The following is a 13,980-nucleotide window of genomic DNA, read 5'->3' on the forward strand; positions in this document are numbered from 1 at the left end:
ACAGCAGTGTTGAAGGCAGCCTGTCCCACTAGCACACCTGCAGCCACACACACACATCTGTAAGCACTACAGTGCAATGGAGTGGCTACTCACATCATGCTTAGATAACATAAGTGTTACATCAAACTCACAGAAATCAAGGATTATAGGATAAAAACTGAAAGCAACTGCAAACTTGTGAAAGCAAGCACGACTCCTCTCACAGCAGTTTTGTGCTGTGTTACAGGGTATGAAGAATCACCATGACTGTGTTTACATTCACCGTAATTATGACACAGAATGAGAACCTCAAACTTCACTTATTCACCCAGTTTCACTGTTCTTATTCTGACAATTCTGAACTCTTCGTTGTCACAAGAATAGAAACATTAGAGAAGTGCAACAAAAATAAGACTTCAAATGCTAAATGGTTTTTCTATGTCACAAAAGGTTCTCTTGCCTTGCCTTTTTTTTCAATATGAATTCATTTTTCAAGTTGTCTTAACAGATTGTTACAACTGAATATTCAGCAAGTTCCATACCATCAGAAAAAAACCGGGCTTTCTCTATACCTTCATGAATTAAAAGTGCTGCACAAACGAGCTTTTCATTTGACAAGACGTTTAAGTAATATCACCTCTCTACCCATCTATTCATGGCAATAAATAAAACTGTCCTAGAAAGGAGAGTTTCACAACATAAAACTACAGAGGTTTTAAGACAGAGAGGCACTGAGAAAGCAGGAATTTTCAAGCTGCTTTTCAGACAAGCAATTCTCTCCTTTAAGAATAATGATCTGCCAACTGCATGACCTCTAATCCTCCACCTTCCTAGACACAGGCAATGGGCTTCTTTTGCAACACTCACCATCTTCCCATCATTTCACTCAACAGTGTGTCTCTAAAACCCAGGAAATACCACTTATTTTCCCCCCTACATTTAGCCAAAGAAGAACATGCAAACAGTTCTTGAAGGTCTATGTTCAGAGCCTTAAGAGCATGTGGAATCCAGACCAAAAGGTTCTGGAAAATAAACTCCTTCCACTGTTTGTACACAAACCCCTGATTTTTAAAGTATGAGATCTAGAGATGACATTACAGAAGAGCTGTGTTACTGAAAACTAACAGAATTAGGTATAAGAAGCTCAAGCTGTGATTTGGTTTGTGCAGAGGCATCTATCTGTTCAGAGCACACTAAAAAAATGCAGTTTGACAAACTAACGCAATATATCCAAACAAAAAAACCCTGAATAATCCTTGCATTTCAATCTCCTCAGCTTAACATCTCCATCTCCAAAATAAACAAAATAGCAAAAATAATTTTCAGAATTTTGGCCTTTCAGAGCTGCCCTTGGAGTTTCACTGAGTGGAGCATTTATTATGGGGTAATGCCAAGAGGCCTGAAAACTAAGGTCAAATCAGTTCACCATAGTAAGACTATCATTTCTCTCCATTAGAAAAGAAAAAAAAAAAAAGGCATTTTTGGGCTCCTTTATGAAAGAGGGAATTGAAATCATACCCATAAAGTTATTCTGCAGTAGACCCTCAAACCAAACTTCAGATCTAAACCTGGGGCTTTATCTCTAGAACAGCTTTCTTCCTCAAATGATAAAACACATCACACTGCTTATGGAAACAGCCAGGTCCACAGAAACTCCTACTGCTGCCTGTATCGTTATACAACCTCAAGGGTGGCACAGGAAATGGAAGAAAATGTTGGTTGGCTTAGTGGGTTTTTAATATAATTAATTTAGAAATAATTTCCTTAAGTTTTTAAGATATTGTGTCACACTGAAAACCTGATCTGAGATTATACACTGAATATTAAAAAACCAAGCATGTGGCAAATAAATCTCTCGTTCTTCTGTGGGTCCTTAATGCAAGATACAACTGAAAAAAGACTAGAAAATTTCATGGAAGGTGAAACACAAGGAATATATTAACCTTTGTTCATCATAAGAAAACACGGCAAACTCCCCTTTATAGTACTTTTCAGTATGAGTGGATTTTTGGCACTGTTTTTCCCACTTGCTCGTGTAATGAAAAAAATCTTCTTTTATATATGTATAAATGGTTAAATAAATTATAACTCTGCATTAATTATCTATCTGTTGATCAAATGAGACAAATCATAAGAGCCTGTCTTGTATAATGCATACAATTTATAAACTTTACCTAAATAAGGGGTCTTAATACGCTACAAACATTTGTATCAGCTCATCACAGTGAAGAGTTCTGTTTCCAAGGATCTGCATTTGATGCACAGATGACCATAAAAACGAGAAAAACAAAAATTAAATGCTTACCCCTCCCTCTTTCCCCAATCATCAAAACTGAATTTGCCCTATTGCATTTGTATATACATATTTAATTATTGACTATAATAAATGTAAAGACTGCATACATATTTAGGAAATATAAGATTGAAATTTTAAGCAGATCATAAAATGGTAATGATTTACAATAATTCTATTAACTCATCCCATCAAGTGATTATAGAAGTGTTCTCAATTTGGAGATGATTTAAATTAATTATTATCACCACCAGACAACTATAATAACAATTCAGAGTCTATTCGTAACTTTCTACCTTCTATTATCTGAACTGATTAATTATATAGATGCACACACAGTCAGAAATAATTTCCTCTTTCTTTCAGGAAAGGACTGCTCTTATGCCAATGGACTCAGAACTTGATAAAAAAGGCTGCAAAACCAACACCCTCACTAGTTTAGGCTGACTACACACTACTGTGATCCAGAGCTTCTGCATGCTCAATCATCCTGCCCCTTCAGAGACAAAGTCACTTCATGGGCATCACATCCCTAAGGACACAAACACAAGTAAGCCTAAGTCTCAGAAGGTAATTTCTGAGATCACTAACATGTGAATAAAGTGAGAAAACTGAGAAGTATATCAGAAAACATTGCACACTGTTTTATCATAAATAATAAATAAATGTAATGTCACAGTTTTATGCTTCTCTACAACTCCATTCACTCCCAGTTCTCTAGTTATTAGTCATGGTGGAAAAATCCCATTAATTTCATTATCACCATTTCAGCACTCACACATATACTCCGTTATATAAAAATCTTTAGCCCTCTTTCCCACAAATGGAATTTATCTAGATCTTACTTAATTGACATGAGTAACTTGACATTTAATTCCCTCTCCTTGGAAGGCCAAACCAACACCAATTTGTGCAGAAAGCATTTCAAAGGAGACAAAATACATGGTATTCAGGATACAGAAAATACGGTATTAAATAGAAGCAATATTCCCAATAATCCAGTGAAATAAATTACAGTGCACAATACAAAATACTACATGTAACAGACATAAAACTCCAACATGGGATAAATGCAAGGCAAAAACATATGAAAGAAAAAGATAAAACTGCTTATATTCTCGTTATTTATTTTAAATGTCTAGTCTTTTCAGAATACCATTAAATCCTTAGCTATGAGCCTTAGCTCATAGCAATAATTCCATACATTATATTAAGTAGCATTACCTTTCAAACTAAATTTAGTATCCCTGTGCTTTACCCAGAAAAGTGGCAAACCAATGTACATAGTTCATACTTTTCACAACATTATTTGCATAATCTTATAATCCAATTTCTCTGTCCACGATAATAACCTTTCTTTGGAGCTTTTGCTCACATGGGCATTTTTCAATCTCTCTGAAGCCTGTCATCCACCTCAGCCTCCTCTTTTGCTGTTAGTGGTGAAGGGGATAAGAGGTTGGCTTTTCTTTTTACTATTTCTCTTTTTTTCATATATTGATAGTGAAAATTACTGTGAGCTTTCCATAATGGCAGAATATCTTTAGTATTCTATTAAAGAAGATGAGTTTTTCTGCTTTTGGCTAAATAATTTTGGTTTGCCCCACACAACACCCCCCCTCCAGATAGAAAAATATATGCTGGCTGATTCAAGATAGCCATTTAATTTAGGATATTTAACATTCTTACACTCCCCATAAGTGGCAGCAGACCTCTGTTTTTTACACAATAAAAAGCAGACAGACAACAAATGCTGCACTCAGAAGCAAACACTCTGCCTCACATATAAAGCTATAGACAAGCTATATAAAGTTGCCACCTAGTCAAAAAATTAGAGTGAATTACAGATGTTGCAACACCCAACGCTGCTGAAACTTACAGTTTAAAAGGACGCACTTGGAAAATAACTGAGAATGCACTGTACATTCAGTGAACACATAATATTTAATGATTATTATTAAAGCAAATCAAGACAAATCAGTGTGCTTTGAATTCATACTAGACTACTCACTAATAAATGGCTTTGTATGTCTTGTTTGTTAGACAGACTAAAATTTTCTGTATGAAAAGAGATCAGACTCAAGAATATTATTTCAGCTATGTTTGTATATTCCTGTCTGGCAAAACCAGCAGCATCAAAAACAGACTCTGATTGTTTCACGAGACAGACAAGCACTAATTCCGCTTTCAAAAGTCATGTATTACCTAAAAGTTATCAGTCATGACCCTTCATGTTTAACAACTGTCAGCCCCTATTGCTCTCAGTTTTCATCAGGACGGCACAAACACACCTGACATTTCCACTACTGACCTTCAGGCCCAAAGAGCAGCACTGCTGCTGCAAAAAAAGCTTGAAATAACCAAGTTGGACACCTGTTACCTTGATGAACTTCTCACTTACCTTAAAATTGTCAATCTAAAAGTTAACTGCTCTCAGCAGGGATGGTCCCACTGCTTCCGTACTTCATTCCCTCCTCCTCCCTCACTTCACATTCCCACCAACCCTAAGCAAAGCAATCATGCTGCTCTTGTCCTAGTTAGTTTTCTGCTGGTTTAGCTAACTGAACGAGCTCACGAATGATCAGACAAGAGCCTGACCCAGGGATACAGTTTAGTATCCCTGTTTAGTATCCCTCAGCAAAAAGATCTTATATCGGCTCAGCAATCTTGTCCCTAAACAGCAACAAAGCCTAACACATGCAGCTTTTGAGAGGCACTGCTTTAATTTCTAACCACCTTACATTCCAAAGGTTTCTAGGTGGGTAGCAGGAATAATTTACACACTTAGCAACTTTAAATGCAAGTTTTCAAATCTAAAAAAGGCAGCCTTCTTCAGGATGGTTCAGCAGGCAGCCCATTCAATCTCAACTCTTCAACACTGCACCATTTGCAAACTGAACAGAATTAAAATACTTTCGGTAACAATGGCATGTTGGTTGCAATGAGCATCTTCAAACAAAAGAATTTCAGGCTTCCCTAAAATCTGTTAATAGTATCAGCGGGAAGAACAATAGCCATCATCTTATCTTCTATGAGTCTAGTTTTAAAAACCCGATCTGTAGTATAAATCACCTTTGACAAAACAGCAGCCAGCTCAAAAAATAGATAAAAGACCCTGAAGTTATCACCAAGAATTTATACAGACTTCATATATATTATAGCAATAAATTCACAACAAAGTTACAAAATGACCTAATAAAAACCCTTGCATTTACCTTTAAGTTTTTACCTTTAAGAAAAATACAGAATTTATGAGTTGGCACAAAACTAGCTTTGGCTCTGTGTATAATCAACACACACAGGCTACAAAAACCCCAGACCAAGTAGTATTGTTCCTCATCCTGCATTTCACTGAGCATAAAACAACTTTGCTACCATAAGACTAAGCCAATAATATGGCAAGCACCTATATTTCAAACTGAAATACCATTAAGAATAGATATTACAATGACATCTACTGGGAAATAAGCTACAGGAAAATGGAATAGCATGTACAGAATCTACACTTCAGAGCACACCACTATAAATTTGACAGAGCAACTTACTCATTGCACCTGGGAAACAGAAAATTCAGATTTCTCACTGAAACAGGCACAACTCATTTGCAAGAACATAATAGTCCATTCACTTCAAGAAAGAATTGCCAACCTAACCTGTGAGAACCCTGAGAAGAGGAAATGTTCCTAAATTCAGCGTACTGTGACTACACGCTTCATCTACTGACATAGAGTTTGGCTTCATAAAGTAGCCCAATGACTAAAATTCCAGGTACAGCTATCCAACAAAATTTACAGAACTTAGATTACTAAGCAAGAGGTCAATTTCAGGTGTGTAATTAAGTGTGAAAACACAGTATTTGAAAAAGAAATTAAAAAAAAAAAAGGGTCAGCAGACTCTAGACATAGACTCTACTGAAAATTTGCTGCAAACACAATACTTAAATCAATGTTTTCGTCAAGAAAATATTCTGCTGAATACAACAGAGTAAGATTTCACTTGCTTAAAGCACTGACTGGAGAAGCTCTTGCTTTACAAGGGGCACCACTTCCTGCCCTAAAACCTACAGCATTAAGCCACAAAGATTAATGACTGTAAATGCAAGTAAAACATAAGCAAAGGAAAATAAATGTTAGAGAGCTGATTAACTGTAAGATGCATAAGCTTGCTACTCTGCATTACAATTCTTGATAAATACATTCAATAACTACAACTTGAAAATTAACTAGAGAAGGGAACAACTAGAATGCCACTTGCAACTAACATTTAGTGTTTCAACATTTACTTTATATTAGCAATACCTGCATACTTACAAATTTTATTTTCACACCTATACATACAGTATTACCATCAGCAACTCCCACTAATAAAATGGCTCATGCTTTTTCCATATCCACTCATTAGAGAATCAATCCTGCCCTTCCTGAACTCCAGGTTGAACTTGTGGCACTATTTGAATGCATTAAATTAGCTTTCCTGGCAAAACACAGTGCTGTTAATGAAAAGGAAAAGTAGATTGGTTGAGTGATAAATCCTTCACCAACTTTGCCAGCATCATTGTCTCAAAAGGAAATTCTACATCTAGATTATCCTCACTAAACTTACCAAACCTAACAACAAGCCACCATGAACCTTCAGAATCAGAATAGAAACGCACAATAACAATTTATGCAATCATTTTAATATAGTTACACTCCAACAGGCATATATTGTGACTGAACTACTACCACGGAACTTAATTTCAGAAAATTAGATCAAAGACAGAAAACCAACATACTTTAACTACTTTTTTCAAATTTTGTAAAAAATATTGAAAACAAACTTGGTGTCCCTGCAGAAGATTTTTCTTATTATATACCCTGACAATGCATGGGAGACTATCTATCTCCTTCAAGCAACAGTATCTGACAACCTTTCTTTAAATTATCAGGTCCTTAAAGCTTAGACACTTGGAGATACAGTAAATAAAACAGAAGGAGGAAAAGAACCAAATATTATCATTAGTAATATTACTGCTTCCTTACAATAGCACCAGAGTCCACCATCCAATTACTTCCTCCTTCTACCTTAGTGGAGAAAAGAGGACTGTGAAAACACTTGCAGGCTGCACCTGCACCAGAGGCGAGACACTGCAGAGAGCAGCAAGACTTTCACTTAGGTAGCTACTTCAAATTTGCAGAACACATCACTTCTCGAAATCAAAAGAACAGTGGCTGCATACAGTCTTAGGAATCGCTGTCTCCTCTTAATTATTGGAATTTAGTGATGATGACAAACAAGTGAACATTAACCCAAACTGAGTGTATTGAAGTAATATTCCCTCAGGCACATGTTCTGAGTTTACATGGTAAGGTTTTGGTAGCGGGCTGGCTGCAGGAGTAGCCTCTGTGAGGCGAGATCAGGAGCTGCCCCCATGTCAGACAGACAGAGCCAGTTCAAAGCCAGCTCCAAAACAGACCCACTGCTGGCCAAAGCTGAGCCAGTCAGCGACACTGGTGGCGCCTCTGTGATAATATATTTAAGAATATATTTAAGAATAAAAAACATTGTGAAGCAGCTGTGACAGAGGAGTGAGAAAAATGTGAGAGAAACAACCCTAACAGACACCAAGGTCAGAGAAGGAGGAGGGGGAGGAGGTGTTTCCACACACTGGAGCAGAGACTCCCTGCAGCCCATGGACAAGGCCATGGTGACACAAGCTGCCCCTGTGCAGCCCATGGAGGACCACGGAGGTGCAGAGATCCACCTGCAGCCCATGCCAGGGCAGGTGGATACGCTCTGAAAGAAGCTGCAGCCTGTGCACAGCCCACATCAGAGCAAGCTTCTGGCAGGACCTGTGGTCTATGGAGAGAAGTGCAGGCAGGAGCAGGTTTTTGGGCTGTGGGGACCCATGCTGGAGCAGTCTGTTCCTGCAGGACTGTACCCTGTTGGGAAGAACCCATGCTGGAGCAGTTCTTGAAAAACTGCAGCCCATGGGAGGGACCTGCTTTGGACCACCTGAAGGACTGTATCCCATAGGAGGGACCCCACATTGCAGCAGGGGGAAGACTGTGAAGAGGAAAGGGCAGCAGAGATAAAGTGTTGTGAACTACAGAATCCCCCATTCCCTGTCCCCCTGCACCACTCAGGAGGAGGAGGTAGACAAATTAGAAATGAAGGAGTGAAGTTGAACCTGGGAAGAGGGGAGGGCTGGGGGAAGGTGGTTTTAGTTTTGTTTCTCAGTGTCCTGCTTTTTACTTTCTAATTGGCAGTGAATTAAATTAATACATCCCAAGTCAAAGCTGGTTTGCCCATGACAGTAATTTGTGAGTGACCTCCCTGTCCTTATCTCAACCCATGAGCTTTTTTTCATCTTACTTTCTCCTGTTGTTTTGATGAGGACTGAGAGAACAGCTTGGTGGGTAATCTGACAGTCAAGGTTAACCCACCGCTGCATACTATTTCAAATTTAAAATAATGTGATTTTTATGAAGTCCTACCATAGCCTGATGGACCAGATATATCCATGTATTAATTCCTTGCACTTAGGAGTAAGATACTACAGCATATTGTCCATGTATTCATTACTGCTGTTTTACTGGCTTCACAGTTTTTTTAAAGAGTTTCATCTTGTCAGCATCTTCCTGAAATTCTGGGCTAATATTCACTGGAGCTAATCAATATCCACTTTCATGCCTGCAGAACAAGTGTTCCATCACTGCTAAGATTAATCACCCCTTCACTAAAGCTGGATTATAAAATAAACAAGTTTAAGGAACAGAAAAGGTGAAAACAACTTTCCTCCGATACTCACACTTCGGGTAATTAAATAAATTTTACAAATCTAACTCAGTTGCCTTTGTTAGGTGATACATATTTTCAGTAAAGAGAACAGAGATCATTCTTAAACTTGTTTATAAACCATAATACCTGTAATCTCCTATATACTTACACAAGTTATATACTGGTACCAGCCATTACAAGCAACTCCACAGAAATTTCCCATTACTAAAGCTGTAACCACTAAGTTGCCATTTGTAAAGGATCACCATTCTTGTAATTTAAAACTAGTATGCTAATAGATGCCTCATTCTCTTGTCCAATCTACCGGAAGATGCTTTCAAATCTACAGCTACTTGGTTTTGTTTATAAGATCTAAGTAAAATCAACAGGTATGTGGAAAACAACTATGAAACTCATTGATCTACAGACTCCAGTAAAATTACTGAGAAACATGTAGTTTTCACCTTTATGTCTATTTAAATAAAGCTATCTGCAGGAATGAAAGCAGGTCATTTCTAGTAATAAGTAAAATGGATTATTCTTATTATTAAGAACGGGAATAAAAATCACGTTCCTATCCTTCCCCTCACAGACACCAGAAGAGTGTTTTCTGTATATAAAATGCAATACAGTCAAAGCAACCTGAAGACTGTGAAGAGAGGAAAATTAAAAGCTCCCTCTTCCTTTTCAGTCTCTAGAGCTGACAAATAAAGCATAATAATCTTGAAATACTAAGAAATACAGACCCTTTTAGAAGAATCTGGACAACACTGCACACAAAATTGCTATGTTCCTTCTGAAAGTTGGGCAGGGCACAGAGGCTTGGCTTTTCGCTCAGTTCTGCATGCTAACTGTGGTGGTGGGACCTCCCCACACCTCAAATTTGCTCTTGCTAAATGCTTACTGGCTGAAATGCCTCCATCTGGTAATTTTTTCTGCCTCTTTCAACGAAGAGTTACAGAAACAAGCATTCAGTTACTCTAGAAAGCTCCATGCAATGCACAAAATGAAAAGCTCGTTTTTTAAAAGAGTGATGATAATGAGAAACAAACAAAAGATTATTCCAGAATAGACTCATACAGGACAAGTTCAAAGAAACTGAATGGGCCAAGACAGTGTTGGAATTTATGTTAGTATAGCAGTAACATAATGTGCAAATCACATAATTGTGTGGTCTTGTTACTTATACTATCATAAGTAGAAATTTTCTTTACAATACCCCTGAACAAAAATGAAGCAGGAATATGAAAATTTTGTAAACACAGCACACCGTCCAGTATAACTATCCTCTGTTTTCTAAGAAAGCCTACATAAATCAATGGAGACTGCAAATATTAAGTACATCAGATAATCAAATTCTACAGAATTACTCTGTTGCACAGTTTACTCTGAGACTGAACTTGGTAACAGAGGACACAGCACTAGTACTTAAAGCATTGAATAGACAGTATAAAATTTAACCTGTGATTGACTTTGTGTCAGATACCACACAAAATCCTCCTAAATAAAAATGTGCACCTTCCCTTTCTCTCTAAGAAGCAGTATGACATAGAAATAACTGTAGGATTTCTCCAAGTTTTTAGAAATAAGACCTTCTCAGCAAGAAAAGTTATTTCATTTCTGTAATAAGAGGAAAGTGAGCCATTTATGCATAAATGAACTATTTTTATCACCACAATCACAGAAAATAATTAAATTAATTGCTGTAATATGTAAGTTGACATTATACTTTATTTTTTTATTCTACTGATTTATTTTCTAATTTAACTGAGTAGTGTCTCTTGAAAAATACATCACCTTACTCGGTAACTGATTGGCTGGAGGGCTGGGAGACTGACTTGACCAGTGGGAAATTTTAAAACAAAGAACCATTGGTGAAGAAAAACAATGAAAAAACTTTTTTTGCCCAAACAGGAGCCTTTTGTCTTTCATTGCTGCAGGTCTATGTATTTCCACACAATTTTAAGCTGATGTGTTCTGATATACTACTGTATCACAGGCTCAAGGGAAGGATAACGATTTATGTAATGTTCCCTGTTGCTAAAGTAATTGAGCTAAGTATCAATCATAATTTGGATAAACACTGACAAAATTTTTAAGAACAGATTTTTTAATTCATAAGCAGAAGTCAAATGAGTTGCAATTGCCACAACTGTACTACTATGAACTAGCAATTTCCATATGTACGAGATTACATGTTCCATTATTTTGAAGCTGCAACGATGTTGCTGGGTGGGGGTGAAGAGAAAAAACACATTCACCTTAGCACTGAACTTCAAATTCTCTGTTACACTGACCTATGCTTCCAACGACTTTTGCAACAGTTTTTGTACTTGACAATAAAACCTCAGAGCAGCAAATGGCACAGAAAGGCAGTGCCTTGTCTACTGACAAATACAGGCCTTCAATGTCCCCCCTGCCACAGTGCCTGCCACCCCGCTCAGCCCTCAGTCACGTCCTGAGCCTCCCTTAGGAGATCTCAAATATATCCACAACAAAATCTTCTGTCAACAACGAAACACTACAGGACTACAGTAGAATTAGTTCATCTTCACTACCTGACTTTCTGGACAATTATTCTTCCACACATTTCAGAGCAGTCACAAACTCATCTTCCCCACAAAATTCAAGACTACTACTCTGAACATCATTTGTCATTAATTGGACATATTAACTTCAGCATAATAAATGTTATTAGAAGCAAAATCACAAGTATCCAACTAACCAACAGTTATATCCATTTATCTATTCTTCTCTTGTAGAGAAGAAAAAATCAGCTTTGTCTACAGATCTGGTACAGCAGTTTACGTAGCTCTGGCACCGTGAAGGTGGGGTGGGCTTGCTGACAGATTTGTTACTAGGACACTCACATCACTAAATCCAGAATCCCCTCACACTGGACCTCTTCTCTACAATAAACCCACTTTATGACGTCTCAGAGAACTCCAAAGGCCAGAGCTTATTGCCTGGCTATGTTCTCCATTCCTCACTTGTTTAAAAATTTAAACATGTTCATGCTGTGACCCACACTGCACCTCACGGTCAACGCTCACAACACAATTTCAGTCCTTAATTCTCACCTCCCCCTTAAAGCTCTGTGTTGTCATGATCCTTGGATAAATTGCCAACAGTTGGGATATTGCTGTGTGGTGGTCAGAATCCATCAGGCTGACCAAGAGTGCCTCATTCTTTTCCTTCATTCACCATCTGTCTGCATCTGTCTCCTATCATTTCATACTGTCCTTACGGACTGTGTGCTGTCTGGGGCAGTAACCACCTTTTTTCATTCTCTATTTGTACAAAACAGCATGGAGTCCTCTTCTGCAGTTTCATTAAAACATTAAAAGTGGAGCTGTTCAATAGAGATTTTGAACTTTGGTTTATACAAAGAACAAAAAAAAAGGTCAAAGAAAAAAAAAATCCAAACTACATGCCCTTCTTCCTCTCTGGTTCTGCCTTCCAACACGCCTCTCCCTTATTCCAGAAAAATCAGTTCCACAGTTTTAAAAAAAGCATAAATTCAAACACATGTATTTCAGGTTATAACTGTAAGAAAATATTTCAACATATGTCTCTTAAAAAACCTAAGTCACACTAATTCAACATAGGGAAAGTTATTACATAATAAAATACATCTATATAATTTCACTGTAATTGACATGTTTTGTAAATGACCCAAAATGTGCAAAGTCTTCTCTCTAAAGGACAGCTGGTCATTCAGCAATTCAAAAGAAACAGTGAGAGCTTTTTTTATAGGGACATTTTAAGTATTCTCTGCCACTGGTTAAACAGTCTCTCCCATTTTCACTGACAGAATAGTGTCACCACAGATCTCATCCCTCGCTGCCCTCTGGAAACCCATAAGAACTCTCCACTTCGAGTACTGAATGCAAAAATAATATTGAGATCCTCTGTAATTCTCTCAACATTGACACCACAAATCCACACCACCCCCTCTGCCTTTCTCTCCTGCACACCTTTTAAGGTGTCTTTTTGTGTTTGTTTGAGGGCAAAGTCTTTCATTTGGCCCTACCACCACTACCAAAGCAAATTGCCAATATTTTGCTTTTCTTTCCACTAAAAAGAGAAAGGAAAAAAGCAAAGTCCTAACACCAACCTGGTTTCAGAGCAGCCACCGCAAAAATCACACACTGCGGTAGCAACTTGTACTCGATCTCTTTCTCCCTAATTCTGTACCATCTCTTACTACATCATGGTTTCATCCTGCACCCACCGCTTGGTAGCTGCCCTTCCCATGGAATTCCACAGTCCTGCTCGGGAAGGGAAATACGAACTGACAGGCACATCCCTATTAAAACATATGTCATTGTGCCCTAAATTAACCGTATTTGCAGGAGTCAGCTATCCCTCGGTTTATCACCACAGCGCCGGCAGCAAAGGAGCGCGGAACGTGGGGAAGGGAACGAAAAGGAGCGACAGAGGCACAATCTGGAATGAACATTCACTCCCAAAAAGTGGAAGGAATTCAGTTTAGGAATCAGTCACACATTCAAACGCCTCGTCACGCCGGGGCAGCTCACGCCGGAGATGAACCAGCCTTCCTCCCCCTCCCCAGGCTGCAGCAGCCGGAGCTGCCGCCCTGCCGCTGCCGCGGGGCCGGAGCAGCCCCGGGAGGGGGCTCCGGGAGAGGCTCCCGGAGAGGCTCCCGCGGGAGCGGCGGGGCGCGCGCGCCCCTGCCCTGGCCGGCGCGGGGCCCGCGCGCACCTGGATGTAGTTGGTCTCGCAGTACTCGGCCACCCGCTCCAGGTTCGTGTAGCTGTCGAACAGGGCCCGGCGCCCCCCCGGGATCTCCTCCTCCAGCAGCATCTGTAGCTCCGCCATCTTCACATCCTCTCACCCGGTCGGTCTGTCCGTCGGTCGGTCCGCCCGCCCCCGGCCCCCTGCCCGCCCCGCACGCTCCCCCGCCGCGCGCTGCCCCCGCCCCGCGCGCT

At 39.1% G+C, this 13,980-nt stretch overlaps 1 protein-coding gene across 16 annotated transcripts in view; it reads right to left on the minus strand.

Moving 5' to 3' along the window:
* Positions 1 to 13,945, minus strand: part of ABI2 (abl interactor 2) — a 69,842-nt gene extending 55,897 nt beyond the window's left edge. For 4 of the 16 annotated variants that reach the window (XM_027678377.1, XM_027678374.1, XM_027678376.1 and 1 more), the window contains exon 1: positions 13,754 to 13,945. In XM_027678377.1, coding sequence (XP_027534178.1) covers positions 13,754 to 13,870 — 117 coding nt within the window. In that variant the 5' untranslated portion in view covers positions 13,871 to 13,945. Of the gene's footprint in view, positions 1 to 12,108; positions 12,396 to 13,753 lie in introns of those variants that run through there. The other 12 variants (XM_027678386.1, XM_027678383.1, XM_027678380.1 and 9 more) reach the window with 11 other exon arrangements.
* Between the last annotated feature and the right edge of the window lie 35 nt (positions 13,946 to 13,980).

The sequence above is a fragment of the Neopelma chrysocephalum genome, unplaced genomic scaffold (genome assembly GCF_003984885.1).
Source record: "Neopelma chrysocephalum unplaced genomic scaffold, ASM398488v2 Primary Assembly neopelma1_44, whole genome shotgun sequence".
NCBI classification, from domain to species: domain Eukaryota; kingdom Metazoa; phylum Chordata; class Aves; order Passeriformes; family Pipridae; genus Neopelma; species Neopelma chrysocephalum.